At 31.5% G+C, this 21,686-nt stretch overlaps 1 protein-coding gene across 3 annotated transcripts; it reads left to right on the top strand.

The window, feature by feature from the left end:
• The first annotated feature begins 9,702 nt into the window (after window positions 1-9,702).
• On the top strand, window positions 9,703-15,993 carry LOC129876547 (putative glucose-6-phosphate 1-epimerase). 3 transcript variants are annotated; one of them, XM_055952008.1, is made up of 9 exons: window positions 10,340-10,699; window positions 10,775-10,952; window positions 11,120-11,194; window positions 13,302-13,355; window positions 13,439-13,602; window positions 13,871-14,005; window positions 14,260-14,362; window positions 14,959-15,058; window positions 15,575-15,993. In XM_055952008.1, exons 2-9 carry the CDS (start codon window positions 10,842-10,844, stop codon window positions 15,760-15,762), a joined length of 930 nt encoding a protein of 309 aa, XP_055807983.1. In that variant the 5' UTR covers window positions 10,340-10,699; window positions 10,775-10,841; the 3' UTR covers window positions 15,763-15,993. The 3 variants fall into 3 exon arrangements, with proteins under 3 accessions (XP_055807981.1, XP_055807983.1, XP_055807982.1); XM_055952006.1 differs by lacking the exons at window positions 10,340-10,699; window positions 10,775-10,952 and adding an exon at window positions 9,703-10,324; XM_055952007.1 differs by having other exon boundaries at window positions 10,340-10,952.
• The last annotated feature ends 5,693 nt before the right edge of the window (window positions 15,994-21,686 follow it).

Raw genomic sequence — 21,686 nt, forward strand, 5'->3', positions numbered from 1 at the left:
GTTGGTTTGTTTTTGGAGTTATAAGACCGGGAACATACTGATAACAATCAAGATAAGTTCAGCAGTGTAACCAGTGGCGGATGCAGGATTTTAATTTAGGGGGTTCAACATATAAAGAAAGGAAATAAGCAAAGAAAAATTAAAGCAGACGTTTGCTAAATTTTAACTCGCCTTATTTGTCCTTTTAACATTTCTTTCCATTTTTCTTTACACCGTCGAGCCTTTTTTAAAAAATATCATTTTTTTTAACTTTCACTTTGCACTGTCCTACTTTATTTTAAACTTTCTATTTTTTCTTTTAAATTAATGCCCCACAAAAGATAAGTTTCTTAAAAAAGTGTGTATTGAATTATTAATATCATAATATATTTTTCTGAAATTGATAAAGAAAATAAAAAATATTATGATATTAATAATTCAATATTTACACTTTTTTAAAAATAATATATTTTTAGTACTCAATAATAATAGTAATAATAACAAAAGATGTTGAACAACATCAATATATTAATATGTAGAATGATAAAAAATATAGTTGAAAAGAACTCACTATGTAACTCGATAAATAATATATAAAATTTAACAAAACGAGATATGCATAGTGTGTTATTTCTTTTCTTTTGGTGAAAAAGTGTGTTAATATTGAAAATCAGTTAGAAATTATAGAAATCTAGTTAGGGCTTATATGTGAACATGAAAAAGAGAGAATAGGAATATTTTTCATTCCAATTACATAAAAAAAAAATATAAAATATTTTAGATACAATATTTAAACTTAAGAAAAATAAAAAAACAATTAAGTAAATAACAAATATACACAAATGGGCTAACTACTTTTTGTCTACCCAGCCACAATTGCTCATTTGAGAGTGAGAAAGGCTCAAACCCAACAACATATTCAAAACCCAAAATGCACATTAAATAGAAAAGGGAGTGAGAAACTTTTTTAAAAAAACTTGAGCGAGAATTGAACTCTCGACCTTAGTTATAAATTGAACCCCCTTGACCGCTAAGTCATTCTTTTCAATTGTACTAAGGGGGTTCATTAAAGGGTATATACCCATAATATTGAAATTTAACCTTCTATATACAACGTAATTTTTCGATTGAGGGGGTTCGGGTGAACCCCCTCACTCCCATGTAGATCCGCCCATGAGTGTAACCATTTTCGTCTCACGTTCATTAGGGTTGTGCATCGATCGGTTCGGTTCGATTTTATATATTATCGATTTGGTTTATCAGTTTTCGGTTTTTAAATATGCTAAACCAATAAGAACCCAATTAGATATTTTTTATCGATTTTTGGTTTTTGGTCGTTAACGATTCAGTTTTCGGTTTATCCAATAAAAAAATGGTCATAAAATAAATGCATGACTTCTCACTTCTCTAACAATTTGGTGTAATGCTACATATCTGATGTTAATCAAATTACAAATGTTTAGAAACTTGCAAAATCTATAATTAGAAACTAAAACAAAAATCAAAGTAGTCCAACAAGACAACTTGAACAGTTGCCAGATCTACCAAATATTTAATAAAATTCTGACCAAGTTTCTAACCAAGATAATCAGAAAACTTGAAAGAAAAAGACAACCACCAGTTTAATTGACTATTACTGTAGCATTTACATTTAATGACAGAATGCTTTTAAAAATTAGATTGAACACACTTTCTAACGTTTTCAATATTTGTTTATTTGTTCTCAAATTCAATGGACAGATAAGCAATTGTAAAAATGATGAACATATCAACTTAGACAGATATGAATATATGACACCAACCCCAAATGAACACTGTAAGATGACAAGTAAATCAACACGAAGTGAACAAAATATATTAAGTCTCATCTGTCATCAATCATCCTATTTCTATTAAACTATTACCGTATCTGCTCAATACTACTACATGCCACAACCTGAGGTAAGACAAGAGTGGTTTATTCAACACCTTAAAGAACAATAGAGAGATACATTTATTCCTCTCTAAAATACACGGCAACAGCATGCAGTGAATAAATAGTAAAGTGTAAGGCGGTAAACTATAAAGTACTAAAGTGGTGATATCTGTTAATTAATTATTAATTATTAATATTTAATATTTATGAAGGGTTCTTATTGGGTTATCGATTTACCCAATAACCCAATAAGAAAAACCAAAACCGAGTTGTTAATCCGATAATTTTTTTTATAAACCCATTAAAAATCCGTTAACTCAATAACCCATTAGCAATAACCCAATAATATTTTTTCGATTCGATTTATCGGTCGGTTCAATTTTTGCACACCTCTAACTAGGGGTGTACATGGATCGGGTTGGTTCGGATTTTTTACAAACCAAACCAAACTATTTGTGTCGGGTTATTAAATCTATAAACCAAACCAAACCAATAAAAGTCGGGTTTTTCAATATCAATTTTTCTCCGGTTTTTCGGGTTTCTCGGGGTTTTTTGGGTTTTTTCGGATTTCTCGAGTTTTTCATAGTATCTAATAAAAAGCACAGAACAGTGCTTCTTAAAAAGAGTTCTAGTACAAAATATCAACATATAAGATGGAGGCAGAACACTGTTTGAAATTTTAACTTTATAATATAACTTTATAAGATGAGCTTTTTTTGTATATTATTTAAATGGGCTTCTCAAGTCCAAATCTAAATGTAAGAAAGAAAACAAAAATTATGAAAAAATTTTAAAAAATATTTATAAATTACATTTTAATAAATATTTTTATGTATAACATAATTTAAAAGTAGTATATCTATAATCGGGTCGGTTTGGGTTCGGTTTAACTTTTTTTAGTTAAAACCAAACCAACCCTATAATGGTCGGTTTTTTTTTTCAAACACCAAATCAAGTCAAACCAAATCACTAGTCGGGTTGTTTTTTCGGTTTGGTTCGATTTGTCGGTTTGGTGCGGTTTATAGGTTTGCCCTGTACAGCCCTACCTCTAACATTCACACACACAATATATATATATATATATATAGTCGGGCTGGCAAATAGGCTAATAACATTAGTTACTACTATTTTATCGATAACTTTATTATTTATTGTTTTCACTAGTTATTTTAATCACTTTTTACAAGCAATTTAGTATCAACAATGATATCGTTTGGTCACCTCAATTGTTACTCTAAGTCATTAATTTATGCAAAATGTAATTTCTCATTCAAACAAGATTCAACACAATTTGTACCGATGAAAGATAACATACACGCAATAAAATTATTAATGTACGAAAAAATTAAATAGACACCACCATTATTTTTGTAAAAAAAAACCTCCCTCTTTCACGTATTTCTCTAGCTTAATATCCAAGTATATTGTTAAGTGAAAGCTCATTTTCTTTAACCCTACATGAAAAAAGTATTAGGAGAATTGGATTGAAATGGATTTCATTTCGTTTTCCACTTTACTTCCAAAACAGAATTGTTGTTTTGACCAACTTAACTATGAAGCACAAAATTTGACTGATGCTTCTATTGAGGAATTTCTAGGGATTAGAACTACACCTAACTAAAAGTTTTATGGATTTTTTTTGTTTTGTTTTGTTTTCATTTGGCATCTGGACGTATTTATTTTAAGACTAAATTGATCTAGATTATAGTGTCGTAAAATCTAATTAAGATATGTATAGCTTTCTCACTTCTTCCTGCAAATTATATCAAAGCGACTACATTTCAGGACTTGAGTCGAAACCTTTAGCTAAAGATGAAATTACACCTACTACCTTACTACAATTTTTAATTTTTCAAAACAATTATTTAGAAGAAAAGTGTTTAGGGGACTTCCTAAAAAAACTTTTTAAAAATGCATAGAGAACTTAAAAATTAGGATAACTACCCAAATTTGCCCAAATGTTATTGGTTTATCTTATATAGATACACAGTACTCTATCAATCTATCAGTTTATAGAAGCCTTCATCGTTTTCTTTCGCCTCAAATATATCCCTTCCTCTAACGATTTTTCACTTTGAAAAAATTGGTATGATTGACTAACTTGGTGAAAGTCCTAGATATATTGAACTTTTTTAATTATTCAATTGTATGTAATTTGAACCTTTTCGGTTATTAATGATTATCATTTTGCCCTTCCTTAAATTCATTTATAATTATCATTTTACCCTTACTTGAAATCAGATTTTCTAATATTTCAGTGGTTTTCCTTGACTTCACGCGTTTATGTTTTAACTTAACTTGACTCAAGGTTATAGTTAAATTCTAACTTGGTTCAGTTCGATTTCAATTAAAGTTTGATCAGATTCTACTCGGTTAAACCTTAACTCAATCTAGTTCGGGCTCAAATGAACCAACTTGATTGAGTTTCCTTAGTGGACATATTTCAGATGTACTTGATCAATCGGTAGATTTGATATCTTTAAACCACCAAGCTTTGGTGTATACCTAGACAATCATACGTCATACAATTCATGCTAATCATCCTTGATTCTCATCATTTTGTTCATTTCAACCATGATTACCGCCTGATTTTATTAGTGCGTAGAAATTGTCCTTATAGGATCCTCCTTGAAGCGCTTTACACTTCATACTTACATATGCGATTCCTAAATAGGTAATTTGTGTATACACTATTTGATAATTCTATATCAAACTTAAAATTCATTAAAAAACAGTAATGTCTTATTCTTTGTACTAAACATTGTCTGTTAGGATAGAAATAATTGAGTGACATGCAGAAGCTAGCAGAGTAAACCTCAAAAGACTATGAGTAAAAAGACAAATGTAAAATATACCAAAAGAGACACAAATATTTAAGGTGGTTCGATCAATCGACCTACATCCACAAAAGAAAATCATCAATCCACTATATAAAAGAGTACTAGAGTACACAATATCGATAGAAATAATCTCACATAATTTATTTGGAATAAAAAGAGGTTCACACAAGTGTTAACGTAGCATTTGTGTCTCACAAATTCTTCCCTAAACAAAACTCTCAAAACCCCTAGGACTACATTGTGAATGGTTGAATGCTATCAAGTTAGAAAAAATGAACCTCTATTATAAAGTCACAAATCTTTCCTACAAGAAAAAAGACTAGTCAAATATGGAGACTTTATATTTTTCTTTAGGAGAAGAAAACTCAATTATGCTAGGAAAGTCAGGACAAACACCAACATTGTCTTCATCACGAAAATGGATCAATGTTTTCTTTTGACAATGTTGAACTGTCAATCATAACTTTATTTTTCTCTTTATACAGTAAAACCTCACTAAATTAATATATGTGGGAGCATGAAATATTATTATTTTGTAGAGGTATTATTTAATTGATAAATTAATATTTACTAATTTAAAGAGTGTTTGAGTTTTAAAGAAGGTTAATTTTGATATACAAGACATGGAAACAAAATTGGAATACATAAGAAGAAAACGTCATTTTTTAATGAACCCACTTGTGAAGACATTATTCATGAACTTGAGGTTTTGATTAATGATCTCAATTACCGCAATAAAATGGACATCAATAATTTGTTGGATTACCCAGGTGAAAACAATACATGTTCAGAGGTCCAAACCTTAGAAGAAATTGTGGATACCATCAAAAAAAAATGTTGATGATGAAGTTCAAGATAATACAATACCTTTAGAACCAGTTACGCGTAAGAAATTATTTATCGCATTTAGAACTCTTCATAATTTTATAAATTTCTATGAGAAAGTACATGAAGGAGTTTAACCTATTGTCTCTACGATGTAGAGTGAAGGAGGAAGACAAAAGGCAATATTCGAGCCGAATGAATTGATGCAATTCAAACAGACAACACCAAAACTTTTGGATGCAATAAGAAAAGTTAGAGATGAGTTTTAACTAGATTTAAATTTTAACAAAATACAATAGAATCATATTTCACTAAATTGTCTTAAATATATTTGTACTTTTATAGAATTATTAATTTATAATATTAATGGGATCATATATTTATAAAGGGGTCTTTTAAAAATATATTATCTTATCGAAATGAGATCCAAGTCGGGACCGGATGAGAATATTATCTTAGAGAGATTATTAATTTAGTGGGATTTACTGTATCTGAATATTGGAATCTCTAATCTTTTAGGTAGAGATTTACACTTTTGATGATTTGTCCTCAGCTATAGTCTCATTCTCTTCGATAATTTCTCAATCGTTTGTCTAATTATACTTTTTGTAAATGAATATGATACATGATTCTTTAACTTTATATTATTAGATATGATAATTTCACTAGAGTAATTGTATAACGCTATTATGTTTTCGTTGGATATTATATTTTTTTTATTATACATAACACTCCCAGCTATTTGACCAAATCCAGAAAAAAAAAACAGAATGTTTGAACCTTTTTAATTCTTTCGATGTATATTCAAACCTTTCTAATTGTTCATAGCGTGTGCTTTAAATTATTGTCGTTTCTGCCGAGCATGTATAATTTATACTTCATTTATTATTCCCAGGAACTTACAATTTTTTAAAATTTTATTTCATAGGTTAACACATTATTTAAATATCTATATAATCTCTTAAATTATATTTTCATTAATTACTATTAAATAGTAGAAGCGGCTATAAGCACGCATGTCATGGTCGACATATGTGTTTTGTAGCATTAAATTACATTAAAGGTTATTTTGATTATTTAAATATTAAATTATTAAATAAATTTTTAATTATTTATATATTTACAAATTAGATAAAATATATTATAAAGCATAATAATTAACAATTTAAAATATTTTTAAAAATTATATAAAAAAATTATGACCAAATAAAAGTTGACATAACTCTTCATATTTTATCCGTACAATATAAATTGAGACAAAGAGAGTAAAAATATTTTCCATAATTAAAAAGACATTTTCAATAATTTTTATAATTGCAAATTGCGTTTAAAAAATTATAAATTATAATAATTAATGACTTATAATAATGGAAAAATAAAAAAATTATGATAAGATAAATTTTTTATTGACTCTCCAAATTCTATTTGTGTCACATAAATTGAGATAAAAGAGAAGTAACATATATTGAAATTCTGAAATAAAAAAAATTACAGTCAACGAAAAATTTGATAAACTTTCCAAATTTTATATGCGCCATATAAATTGTAATAGAGGGAAGTAAAGACATTTTGAATAATTTATATGTTGATAAATTATGTCAAAAATATTATAAATTATAATAATTAACAACTTAATTAGTTTTAAAAATTATTTAAAAAAAATATTTGATTAATTTTTAAAATTCTATTTTTGTTACATAAATTCAAATAAAAGACGTAACATATATTGGACCCGTGCTGACACGGGCTCCAATATCTAGCATAGATACAAATGCAAAGAGCATACTCAAATATTATTTTTGCAAAAGTTCTTTGAATATGTTGTTGCTTTATGTTTTTTCTTAGCAAGTTCTATTTTTTTCCGTGTTAACCTAAGTAGAATTTAAGCTCTATTTCAAACAGATAATATATAAAATTTAATTACATAAATTTGAATGTAATTTATCAATTTAACTTAGTAATAGTTATATTTTTTATTCAATCAAATTTATTATGAAATTAATTTTCTAATGAAATGGCACTAAGACCTCATTTATTTGCACTTAATGAATGTCTGAATTTGAATGATTTAAATGTTTGATCATTATTTGTTTTTATTAAGATTTAACCACTTTATATGTCTGAATAGATCTTAATCATTAAGATCTAGTATAGAGTCTTAATATCATTAAAATGTATTCTTATGTAGATAATATTCACCATCACTCTATCCACAATCACCAGTCACCACCACTAACCACCTCTGCCATCACCACCGTTGTCAACCACCATTACCGTTGTTTACCACTTACTATCACCACTATAGTCAATTCCTACTACCACATATCATTTGGTTTAGCATTGTCTGAACTTCAGGTAGAAATGTATAAACTTCAGTCATATATAAATTTAGACACTAGGCTTGACAAATCTAACTTCAGCCACCACCTCTAAAGTTGTTCAGAAATAAATAAATGTATAAAAAAAATTAAATACAAGTTAAATAGTTGTATCCAAATAGAGTACCACATAAACATTTACTCCCTCTGTCTCAATTTATATGATTTATTTTCTTTTTTAGTTAATCCCAGAATGAATGACATATTTATTTAGTAGTTATTTAACTTCAAAATATCTTTTTTATCCTTAATGAAATAATTTCTAGCCACACAAATATTTATGACTTATTTTAGATCATAAATTTCAATTTTTTTTATTTCTTAAACTCCATACTAAATCAAACTAAGTCATATGAATTGAAACAGAGGGAGTAATACTTTAACAGAATCCAATTGAACAAACTTGGGCTCAATATTACATCAAGTTAGATTAAACTTGGCTCAAACAGTCTATTTCAGCATTATCGTACACCCGCTCGTGTGTCTAGTTTGACCCATGCCTATATTCAAACATGTGCCCTCTTTCGAACGTAATAACAATTTTAGGATTAGTAAAGTAAGATTTGAGCCTGGTTTGTTTGCACTTTGAATGTCTCAATATAAATGGTTTAGATCTTAAGTCATTCAGTACATTTGTTTATATTAAGATTTAAATAGTTATTTAATTTAAATAGGTATTAATCATTAAGATTTTATTTTTTTATTGAGAGGTATTTTTGTGTGGATAATTTTTCACCTTCATTCTATCTACAACCATCAGTCACAACTAATTAACATCTTTACTATCACTATCATTGTCAACCACCAAATCGTCACCAACCACCAGTCATCACTATCAACTACCTTTGTCATCACAACTACTACTAAAAGCAATCACTCTTGTCAACCACTTTTGTCAGTCGTTACTGTATTTATCACCTCTATCATTATAATTATATTTACTTCCATCATTGTCGTTGTTACCTCCACCATCACCATAGGCGAATCTAGGATTTCTAGAATATGGATGCACGACTAAAAAAAAAGAAGAAAAAATGTAGTAAGTGAGAATTGATCCCAATTAAGTGCACCAATTAGCCTTCTTATAATATGTGTGCAAGCAGATAATACTAGACCAATTTAAAAATATATATATATACATAAAATATCTAGCTTTACAGAGAGACCATGTGTTCATGTGCCCCATTTTTAGTATATAAATTCGCCACCGACCATCATCTTCTTGGCCAATTCCGACAACCAACCATCTCTACTATCACAACTAGCATCGCCGCCAATTACCACCAACATATCATCAACCACCACATATTCGTCAACTATCTCCAATTACTAATACCATTTCACGGTCACAACTATCACCGTTACCATTACTATTTACAGGCACCAACCATTACCACTATCATTGATCATTGCAATCTATCTTTACTATCACTAGCGAACATAAATATTTTATTTTTTAAAATATCAAATAATGATTTTATTTTGTTGAATTTATATTCTTCTAACATTTAAATACTTTGAATTGGAAAATAATGTTTGCAAATAAATAAATTATGCATAGTTAGATATTAAAACACATAAGTTTAATTATTTAAATATATATTTAAATTCAGACGTCTTAATTTTAATATCTAAGCCCTACTTATTCATATTCTACTATCGAGATTTTTGTTTTCTTAATTAATAAAGTAAGTCATCATACTAATAGTATATTAGTTGTTTTTTTTAATCTTTGAAAAAAGAAGATTTTGCACAGCAAATTCCTTTACATGTCATCACATAAACCTTGGAGAAAAAGAAGTAGAAACAAAATCAAACACACACACATGACACACCTGCCAGTACCACTTCTCTCCACCTCAAGCAGCCTCTCAAAATTTAAAACTCAAGTGTCACAATCCCCAAATATGCCTTTCTACCAAATCTTTAATCAACTTATGCTTCCTCTATATCCAACAGATAATATAAAAATAATTATTTTTTCCCACATATTATTCTGCAGTATTTTGCCTGCAAACCCCAGGTTTTATTTTTCTATTCTTCTTCAGTTTTTAAAAAATCTTTGTTACTGTTAATTAATGCAACAATAACTCCATTTTCCACACTTCCATTTTGATGCATTGCATAAAGTTGAGATTTTTCTTCTTCCTTTTTGTATTTGCCATGTTTTCTTGCTTTCTTGAACTGGGATGATTCTTGAAAGTTTTAAAAATGCTTTCTTTATGAAATTTCTGGAATATTTACATTACCTTCAAGGTTTTCTCAAATGGGGTTCCTCAAAATTTGAGATATTATGGAGTAATAAGGAAGACACTGCTTGCCTTTCCCCAATCTCTTTGTTTTCAATTTTTGAAACTCAAGATTTGAGTTTGGGACTTGAAAATTATGTAAGTTTTGAACTTAATTTATACTACTATATTAGAAATTTATTTGTAGTGCAGTTAAAGTTTCCTTGTATATTTGTTTGTTTGTTTGTTCATTTACCTACAAGATTTTAGCTGGCTTTTTCTTAGGTAAACGTCACATTTTCTTGCCTTGAATTTAGGCTGGGACTATAGAGTACTTTTGAGCATTTTGCCAAATGTCATATTTTGTTGGTTTTGCTTTTGTTGCTGAATGTTATTGTTACAAATTATAAGTCTGATTTTTGAGTCAAGTGTACTTCGAATCCGAGGGGTAGTGGTAAGGTACATTATAAGAATTTTGGATTACATTTGAGGTTCACTAGATTACAAGTTTTTCCAGAGAGGATTGTGTTTAAGGTAGTAAATACAAACCGAATAAAGGCTTTTGTCCTATCCATTTTACTGGCATTGATGGTTTTCGCGTTCAAATAGCATAAATAAGGGGTTTCAAGGCTGTTCTGAGGGTTTTGAGAGCCAAGAAGCCCTAGTGCTTTAGAAAATGGGGCAGCATGCACCTGTCTGGGATCATAAAGCATCGGTCGAAGTAACAAAAAATTCGAGTGGGATAAATCAGGTCACACTTCGCAACCCTCAGGGTGCCTCTGTTCTGGTTAGGATCTCTAAACCGATCTGTTAGTTTAATTAGAAGTAATGATTTTATGATTCTAAATCATCTGTTAGATCTCCAATCGATTACGAAGAACTTCATTGATGCTATTACTTAACTCGTGTGTAACGATTTCCTTGTATGGCTATTTACCCTTTTCCCGAATTCAGATTAGCTTGCATGGAGGGCAAGTTACTTCTTGGCGGAATGATCGAGGTGAAGAGCTCCTATTCACTAGCAAGAAGGTATATGTTTCCATTTTGGTATTAGTTAATTCTTACATAGGCTAATTCGACAGATGATACGAGTGTTTTGACTGGTGATTCAGATCTCTTTGTTGTATAGTCGATATCACCTGAATTAAATATAGGAATTTGGATTAAAGTTTTCTAATATCATAGCAGAAGATTTGGCGAAAAATAGGAGAATTTGATCTTTTAGATGCTTAGCTACACAGGTCAATCATCCTATGTGGATATGAAATGCTAATTAAAGTGAATTTCAGTGTTTTCGTTCTCGTAGATTAGAGGTAAAGCGATGGCAGTGTAGTCGCCAGTTACATTGATGTAGAGATTCCAGATGTCGAGGTGAAATCCTTGTATATCAGTTGGTCATTCCAACTCGTACAGAACGGAGAGAGCCTTCTCCCCCCCCCTCCCCCCCTTTATTTTGAATTTTGTTCCTTTTCTTTTTATAAATTTATATCACTTGATCGTTAGAGAATGAGGATTGTTCATGTGAACCTTTTGCGCAAACTTGTCGTATCTTTTTTTTTTGGGTCATAATAGTCTCGTAATCACCTCACTAGCAAGAAAAGGAAAATGATCTCATCATGTTGAACATGAAATAGCTTTCTCTTCTTTTTGTACTCCACTCACCCACACTCTACTACTCTACCCACCCGCCTTGCATTCTAGGTCTTCTGTTCTTTTCAGTCTCTTTCGTGTTCCACATTTTATAAGGGAAGAATGAATGGTAAAAGATGTTTTTAGCTCTACACAAACTAGAAGTGTGCTTCATTATCTAGCTTAAGATCATGAGGATTCTGATGGAGCAAATGGCAGAACCTTACAAACCTTAACTTAGAGTTACTTCACATAGTTTATTGCTTGGAGATCTTTTTCAGAAATTTGTTGCATTTAAGCGTGGACATTGTTCTAGAAATTGGGATTGCTGAAAGATGATAATTTCCTTTAATTTTGGACTCCTAAAAGCTGATGGTGAAGACATTTTATTTGTCCATAGGATGTAAACATATTTATGTTGCTCTATTTTATTTTTACTCCATTGGTGCGTTGATTGCTACAATAGATTCTAGATTATATCTGTTAGCATTTTCCTCCCTAGAATGAAGTGGGTTGAGAACCATTAGGTATCTGGTTCAAATCTCAGTAGATGTGATTTCTTTCCATCTGTCCTAGCCTTGACGGATAGAGTTACCTAGTACCTGTTGCTGGTGGGAGGTGGCAGGTATCCGTGGGATCAGTCGAGGTGCATGCAAGTTGGCCCGGACACCATGGTTATGAATTAAAAAAAAAGTATATATAGATGGGATATGGTAGACATGTCGGACTAATACCATAAAGTCGTGGTGGTTGATGGTGACTATAGTGGGTATTCAAAGACAACAATAGTAGTGTTGGGCTAGTGATATACTCCTCTTTCCTGTTGTCATCAATGTATTTCCTATTTTAGCCGGTCCAAGAAAGTTATCTTTTTACAAAATGGTAAATCCTTTGCCGTCCAACAATTTAAGTAATACTATAAACTTTTACTATTTTACAATATTTAACTTTAATATGTTGACTTATATTGAACACTTCTTCACATTACAAACAAATGCTTGAGACACTTCTACAACCAAATTCCTCTCATTATCTTTGTCCAAATAAAATAGAGTCCATTAGCTTAGTGCTTTATAATGTACACTGGGTACATATAATCTTATGTCATCTGTTTCACTTGTAAAACCAGTATTTGTTCTAGAAAAACTGTGAAATCTGATTTAATAATTTTATCCTTTGAGAATAGATTTGACAGTGTTCAATTGTAACATGAACATGACTAAATTGGTCCTAGTTACTCTATTCTTTTGATGATTCATTTCTCCCGACGGAAGAGGACTATGTAATCACTTCTGCAGGATTCCTTGCGTAAGGCTTGTTGGGAACCTCTTTGTTACTTGGTTTATCTGATCCTCGTTCCTCTATTATTAATATTTAGTTACTTTTTTCTCCTTCTTCCCTTATTCTCAAAGGGGAATCACGTGCTAAAGTTTGTGCAGGTTCAAAGTCCTCTTCAAGGCATAATATTGAGAAAGCGCATTGACAAACATTTTCCTGTATATTTTAGGTCCCCAAATCTTCGAAAGCTGCACGAGGAGGAATCTCTGTTTCCTTTCCCCAGGTACTTTTAGCGGTGCATATCATTGATAAATTCCTGTAGAGAATTGTAGAATATATCACCTGATTATCCTACTTATGCTGCAGTATGGAAATGGTGGATCAGTTGAGCAACCTGGATTTGCCAGAAACAAAATTTGGACCATTGAAGACGATCCTCCATCTCTAAAATCATTTGATACCCAAGGAAAATCTTTCATTGACTTGCTGCTCAAACCGTCAGAAGATGAACTGAAGTTCTGTCCTCATGTGTATGACCTTCACTTTGTAGCAAATTCTAATTGGTTTTCTTAGAAGTTTGGGTCGCTCAGTTAAGAGCACCCAAAATGTTTTCAAAGAAAGATATGTGAGTGAAAGTCTCTGGCTAAAAAAAAGTGGAACTTTAACCGGTTTTCATGTTGGGAATTTTATTCCTTGGTGTAAATTTTCAACTCAATAGTCTTTCAGTTCCATGGTTATTCTTGCTTACAGTTGTAGCTTTCGAAGTTTCCAGTAAATATCTTTCTTCTGATGTTTCAGCTTTGAGTTTCGCCTTCGGGTTTCTCTTGCATCAGATGGAAGCTTGTCCCTGATATCTCGTATAAGAAACATCACTGGCAAGCTGTTGAAATTCTTCTTTGCTTACCAAACATATTTTTCTGTCTCTAACATAAGGTATGCTTTTCCCTATGTGGGTTCTTACCGTTTTCATATCCATGAATTTTCTTACTTCCTGCTGTCAGCAATTTTATTAAAATCTTGTTTTCCTGGAAAATCTTGAAAGCTATTCAAACTTAAGAGAAGAAAGAAGAGGAAGCAGTTTCTTTGTACATCATTGTTCATTTAAATGTTTTTGAGCATTGCTTAAGAGATTGATGATTTTATTCCTTTTAATTTCTTTTAGAACTTAATATGAATCTTATTCACAGCGAAGTGCGCCTAGAAGGTTTGGAAACACTGGACTATCGTGACAATCTGTACCCGAAAGAACTCTTTACAGAACAGGGAGATGCCATAACATTTGAGAGTGAGGTAAATCTATTTATGCAGCCTAAATATTTCAAAAGCTTGTGATTACAGATGTTCAATTAGTTAAAATCTCAAATTTAGGTGGTTTTGTGAAACACAATTTGAATAATGACTCAATATAGATATTTGCTATTTCTCTTGGTATTTAACAATGTGGACTCTATCACTGAGCTACAAGAAGAAACAAAGACAAGTAAAGAAGCATGTTTCAATTGATGTTAAATAAGAAGATTATTTTTGAAGTTTTGATTGAGGGAATAAGTTCTCTTTTTCTTTCCATGACCATAGGCAAGTACAATTGATTTGGAATTGAAGAAGTTCCTTTTGAATTCCAGAATTGCTGCTTCAAAGTTAAATTGTCTAAACATTGTCTTTAACACTGCTCATCATGATGGTTTCTCAATTTTTTCGAGCAACAACATTTAACATCATTTATATATGGTTTCTCTGAACTGCATGTTGAAGTTACTTAGCATAAAGTGCTCAGCTTAACATATATTTCATATCTGAAGCCTTTTGGTCTACTTTAGTAAGTTGGTTAAGTGTTAATCCGTCTGTTTATTTTGTTTGCACTTAGAAAATCATCCTTTTTCTTTCAGATCGACCGTGTCTATCATCGTTCTCCTAATTGCATTGCTGTTCTTGATCATGAAAGGAAGCGAACATATCTGATAAAAAAGGAAGGGCTACCAGATACTGGTAAGTTGCTTCAATTCAAGTCATTCTTCAAAATTATTTTCGATAGAAAGGGGGGGTGGGGGGGTAGAGGAACATTTCTTTTCTGAATTTGACTCTATTGTCTCATGATTCTTCTCTTAATAAACCTGGAAATGTTTGTTTTATCTGAAATGAAGTATTATTTAATTATCGAGAACTCTGCAAGGAACAAAGTGTAATGTCACGTGACGTCAGTCTTGCACCCGTTATTTTTAGTGTTAGAGAAACTTTTATTGCATTCTTTCATGATCCTAGAAGTTGGCTTTGTGGAAGCATGATAGTATACCAACTACAAGTGGCGGACCAACTAGAAGGCCATACTTGAGATTTAAACTCTACTGAACCATTTTTTGAGCCACCTTTATGTCAAGGGGATTCAATAAAAGCCAGGAGTTCCCTCATGCCAAGGGAATTCAATATTATATGTACAAAATAAATTAGTTTTACTTGTCTATGACTGAACCTAGTGCATCTGTTGCGTCGTCTTGTCTTCTTCAGTGCTATGGAATCCCTGGATTAAGACATGCAAAGCAATGGTGGATCTTGGCAACGATGAGTACAAGCATATGCTTTGTGTAGATGGTGCAGCAATAGAAAGACCCATCATTTTGAAGCCGGGAGAGGAATGGACAGGTCGTGTGGAGCTTGTGGTGGTACCGTCAACCCTTTACATCGATGATCTTTAGTCCCTTTGAGGTCTGACCTTCAAGCATTTTAGAAATGGTTCAATAGCTTAGTGAGAGAGCGTAATCCATTTAAACTAGTTTCTGTTTTCGCTAGACTGTTACTGTTCGCAGCCAAAGATTGTCAATGGCTATGTGTTTTGAAAGAGGGGAAGTTTTTAAACTAAAATTGTTCCATTTCAGCACAATATTTATGTTTGTGCAATTGAAATGAGAAAGTGAAGGATTGATATAGTTTCCTTGTTTGGCTATAGTATATCTTGGAACATTTTTGTGGAAAACGATTTTCCTGAGTCGAGGGTCCTATCGGAAATGACCTCTCTACACCACAAAGGTAGGGGTAAGGCATGCATGCACCCCACCCTCCTCAAACCCCACTTGTGGGACTATACCGTTTATGTTGTTGTTGTAGTATATCTTGGAATGCATATGCTAAAAAGGTTGTTCAGAATAGGTATATGGTTGATATAGTGGACGTAAACCCAAGTCAGGTCAATTGGTTTTGTTGTCTTTTATTTTGAGTATAAATATATTTTATACACTGTTATTCACTTTTATTCCAGGATAATACATATGTATAATATTTTATCCCAGGTATAATGTTGTATAATCATGTATCTTGGCTTGCGTGGTGTGATATTTTATGTTGAGTTGTATACTTTGAAAATTTCCCTTCGTTTGGAAAATTTATGCTCTACGTCTTTTTGGGAGAAAATACTTATGTCATGTAGCCCATATTTGTGTTTGTTATCCGGTTTAGCCCATATTTGTGTATAAATACCTTTTATACACTGTTATTCACTTTATCCCAGGTATAATGTTGTATAATCATGTATCTTGGCTTGCGTGGTGTGATATTTTATGTTGAGTTGTATACTTTGAAAATTTCCCTTCGTTTGGAAAATTTATGCTCTACGTCTTTTTGGGAGAAAATACTTATGTCATGTAGCCCATATTTGTGTTTGTTATCCGGTTTAGCCCATATTTGTGTATAAATACCTTTTATACACTGTTATTCACTTTATCCCAGGTATAATGTTGTATAATCATGTATCTTGGCTTGCGTGGTGTGATATTTTATGTTGAGTTGTATACTTTGAAAATTTCCCTTCGTTTGGGAAATTTATGCTCTTCGTCTTTTTGGGAGAAAATACTTACGTCATGTAGCCCATATTTGTGTTTGTTACCCGGTTTAGCCCATATTTGTGAATAAATATCTTTTATACACTGTTATTCACTTTATCCAGATATAATGTTGTATAATCCTGTATCTTGGCTTGCGTGGTGTGATATTTTATGTTGAGTTGTATACTTTGAAAATTTTCCTTCGTTTGGGAAATTTATGCTCTACGTCTTTTTGGGAGAAAATACTTACGTCATGTAGCCCATATTTGTGTTTGTTACTCGGTTTAGCCCACATTTGTGTATATATACCTTTTATACATTGTTATTCACTTTATCCCAGGTATAATGTTGTATAATCCTGTATCTTGGCTTGCTTGGTGTGATATTTTATGTTGAGTTGTATACTTTGAAAATTTTTCTTCGTTTGGAAAATTTATGCTCTACGTCTTTTTGGGAGAAAATACTTACGTCATGTAGCCCATATTTGTGTTTGTTACCCGGTTTAGCCCATATTTGTGTATAAATACCTTTTATATATTGTTATTCACTTTATCCCAGGTATAATATTGTATAATCCTGTATCTTGGCTTGCGTGGTGTGATATTTTAAGTTGAGTTGTATACTTTGAAAATTTCCCTTCGTTTGGGAAATTTATGCTCTACGTCTTTTTGGGAGAAAAATACTTACGTCATGTAGCCCATATTTGTGTTTGTTACTCGGTTTAGCCCATATTTGTGTATAAATACCTTTTATACACTGTTATTCACTTTATCCCAGGTATAATGTTGTATAATCCTGTATCTTGGCTTGCGTGGTGTGATATTTTATGTTGAGTTGTATACTTTGAAAATTTCCCTTCGTTTGGAAAATTTATGCTCTACGTCTTTTTGGGAGAAAATACTTACGTCATGTAGCCCATATTTGTGTTTGTTACCCGATTTAGCCCATATTTGTGTATAAATATCTTTTATACACTATTATTCACTTTATCCCAGTTATAATGTTGTATAATCCTGTATCTTGGCTTGCGTGGTGTGATATTTTATGTTAAGTTGTATACTTTGAAAATTTTCCTTCGTTTGGGAAATTTATTCTCTACGTCTTTTTGGGAGAAAATACTTACGTCATGTAGCCCATATTTGTGTTTGTTACCCGATTTAGCCCATATTTGTGTATACAACAACAACAACAACAACCCAATGAAATCCCTCATCGTGGGGTCTAGGGAGGGTAAAATGTACGCAGACCTGACTCCTACCAATGTAGGACGGCTGTTTCCGAAAGACCCTCGCAAATATGTGTATAAATACCTTTTATATACTGTTATTCACTTTATCCCAGGTATAATATTGTATAATCCTGTATCTTGGCTTGCGTGGTGTGATATTTTATGTTGAGTTGTATACTTTGAAAATTTCCCTTCGTTTGGAAAATTTATGCTCTACGTCTTTTTGGGAGAAAATACTTATGTCATGTAGCCCATATTTGTGTTTGTTATCCGGTTTAGCCCATATTTGTGTATAAATACCTTTTATATACTGTTATTCACTTTATCCCAGGTATAATGTTGTATAATCATGTATCTTGGCTTGCGTGGTGTGATATTTTATGTTGAGTTGTATACTTTGAAAATTTCCCTTCGTTTGGAAAATTTATGCTCTACGTCTTTTTGGGAGAAAATACTTATGTCATGTAGCCCATATTTGTGTTTGTTATCCGGTTTAGCCCATATTTGTGTATAAATATCTTTTATACACTGTTATTCACTTTATCCCAGGTATAATGTTGTATAATCATGTATCTTGGCTTGCGTGGTGTGATATTTTATGTTGAGTTGTATACTTTGAAAATTTCCCTTCGTTTGGGAAATTTATGCTCTTCGTCTTTTTGGGAGAAAATACTTACGTCATGTAGCCCATATTTGTGTTTGTTACCCGGTTTAGCCCATATTTGTGAATAAATATCTTTTATACACTGTTATTCACTTTATCCAGGTATAATGTTGTATAATCCTGTATCTTGGCTTGCGTGGTGTGATATTTTATGTTGAGTTGTATACTTTGAAAATTTTCCTTCGTTTGGGAAATTTATGCTCTACGTCTTTTTGGGAGAAAATACTTACGTCATGTAGCCCATATTTGTGTTTGTTACTCGGTTTAGCCCACATTTGTGTATATATACCTTTTATACATTGTTATTCACTTTATCCCAGGTATAATGTTGTATAATCCTGTATCTTGGCTTGCTTGGTGTGATATTTTATGTTGAGTTGTATACTTTGAAAATTTTTCTTCGTTTGGAAAATTTATGCTCTACGTCTTTTTGGGAGAAAATACTTACGTCATGTAGCCCATATTTGTGTTTGTTACCCGGTTTAGCCCATATTTGTGTATAAATACCTTTTATATATTGTTATTCACTTTATCCCAGGTATAATATTGTATAATCCTGTATCTTGGCTTGCGTGGTGTGATATTTTAAGTTGAGTTGTATACTTTGAAAATTTCCCTTCGTTTGGGAAATTTATGCTCTACGTCTTTTTGGGAGAAAAATACTTACGTCATGTAGCCCATATTTGTGTTTGTTACTCGGTTTAGCCCATATTTGTGTATAAATACCTTTTATACACTGTTATTCACTTTATCCCAGGTATAATGTTGTATAATCCTGTATCTTGGCTTGCGTGGTGTGATATTTTATGTTGAGTTGTATACTTTGAAAATTTCCCTTCGTTTGGAAAATTTATGCTCTACGTCTTTTTGGGAGAAAATACTTACGTCATGTAGCCCATATTTGTGTTTGTTACCCGATTTAGCCCATATTTGTGTATAAATATCTTTTATACACTATTATTCACTTTATCCCAGTTATAATGTTGTATAATCCTGTATCTTGGCTTGCGTGGTGTGATATTTTATGTTAAGTTGTATACTTTGAAAATTTTCCTTCGTTTGGGAAATTTATTCTCTACGTCTTTTTGGGAGAAAATACTTACGTCATGTAGCCCATATTTGTGTTTGTTACCCGATTTAGCCCATATTTGTGTATACAACAACAACAACAACAACCCAATGAAATCCCACATCGTGGGGTCTAGGGAGGGTAAAATGTACGCAGACCTGACTCCTACCAATGTAGGACGGCTGTTTCCGAAAGACCCTCGCAAATATGTGTATAAATACCTTTTATATACTGTTATTCACTTTATCCCAGGTATAATATTGTATAATCCTGTATCTTGGCTTGCGTGGTGTGATATTTTATGTTGAGTTGTATACTTTGAAAATTTCCCTTCGTTTGGGAAATTTATTCTCTACGTCTTTTGGGGAGAAAATACTTACGTCATGTAGCCCATATTTGTGTTTGTTACCCGGTTTAGTCCATATTTGTGTATAAATACCTTTTATATACTGTTATTCACTTTATCCCAGGTGTAATATTGTATAATCCTGTATCTTGGCTTGCGTGGTGTGATATTTTATGTTGAGTTGTATACTTTGAAAATTTTCCTTCGTTTGGAAAATTTATGCTCTACGTCTTTTTGGGAGAAAATACTTACGTCATGTAGCCCATATTTGTGTTTGTTACCCGGTTTAGCCCATATTTGTGTATAAATACCTTTTATACACTATTATTCACTTTTACATAAGGTTGATACACATGTATAACTTTTACCCCCGGTATAAAGTTGTATAATATTGTTTATTGAATTACGTGGTGTAACATTTTATGTTGGGGTTGTATATTTTTTGAAAATTTCCCGTTTGTTTTTAATTGTATGCTTTCCCTCTGGGTATAATGTGTGAATATATTAAGTTATGTTGTTATAATATATATAATATATGAATATACTGGATATGTTGTCGTTGGAACACATGTTAAACGGTTAATCACAATAGGGTTTATGGTTGACATAGTCTCAGGTCGTGTCAATTGGTGGTGGTGTTCTTTACAAATTCGTTTTTAGTTTTATGTGTTTTTTCACAGAAGATTTCTATTTTATGATTATTTTCTTGGTTTAAATTATAAGTGGTCATAAAAAATTATTTCCTCATGTCTCTACGTCCAAATAAACAAGAATTAAAAGCGTACAATCTTAAATAGAAACATTAATACAGAAAATAAATTTAAAATATGATGCATTATTAGGAATAAAATGCAGGATTTTGGAGAAGAAAACACACTTATGTATAGAAACAAACATTACACAAATTAATATAGTTGCCAAGTATGATGAAATATAAATACGAGTCTCAGTACAGGTTATGACGGTTGATCAATGGTAGCTGCATGGAGATTTTTCTATATCTTAATTGAACTGTTCCGCTCTTAGCTTGGGTTCTTCCTTAATGAGGCACTTTTCAAATCGTCCGATTAGCTTAAAAAACAAGGTGATACACGTAGTGTGTGTTTGGCATGGTGGAGAATATTTTTTAATTTGTTATGTTTGATTGTTCAAATTATTTTGAAAATATGTGCTTTCTCAGAAAAATAAGTTCCTTAAAAATTAAAAAAAAACAACTTTGCTACTGAAAGGTAAGTAGGGAAAATAAATTTCATAAAGGTCCACGCCCCAACCTTGCACCAACTCTCACTCCCATCCTCATAGTGTTTGCACAGATTATATATAAATATTTTCAAACAATATTTTTTTACTTACTTATTAAACACAAAATATATACCTATTCTCCAGAAAAATAATCTTTTGTGGAAAATGTTTGGGAGGATGGAGAAGATTCAATTTTTTCTCTCAAAACTAGAGTTATACTTGGGAGGATGAATTGATCCGTAAAATGAGAGAA

This window comes from Solanum dulcamara, chromosome 12, assembly GCF_947179165.1.
Source record: "Solanum dulcamara chromosome 12, daSolDulc1.2, whole genome shotgun sequence".
Taxonomy (NCBI): domain Eukaryota; kingdom Viridiplantae; phylum Streptophyta; class Magnoliopsida; order Solanales; family Solanaceae; genus Solanum; species Solanum dulcamara.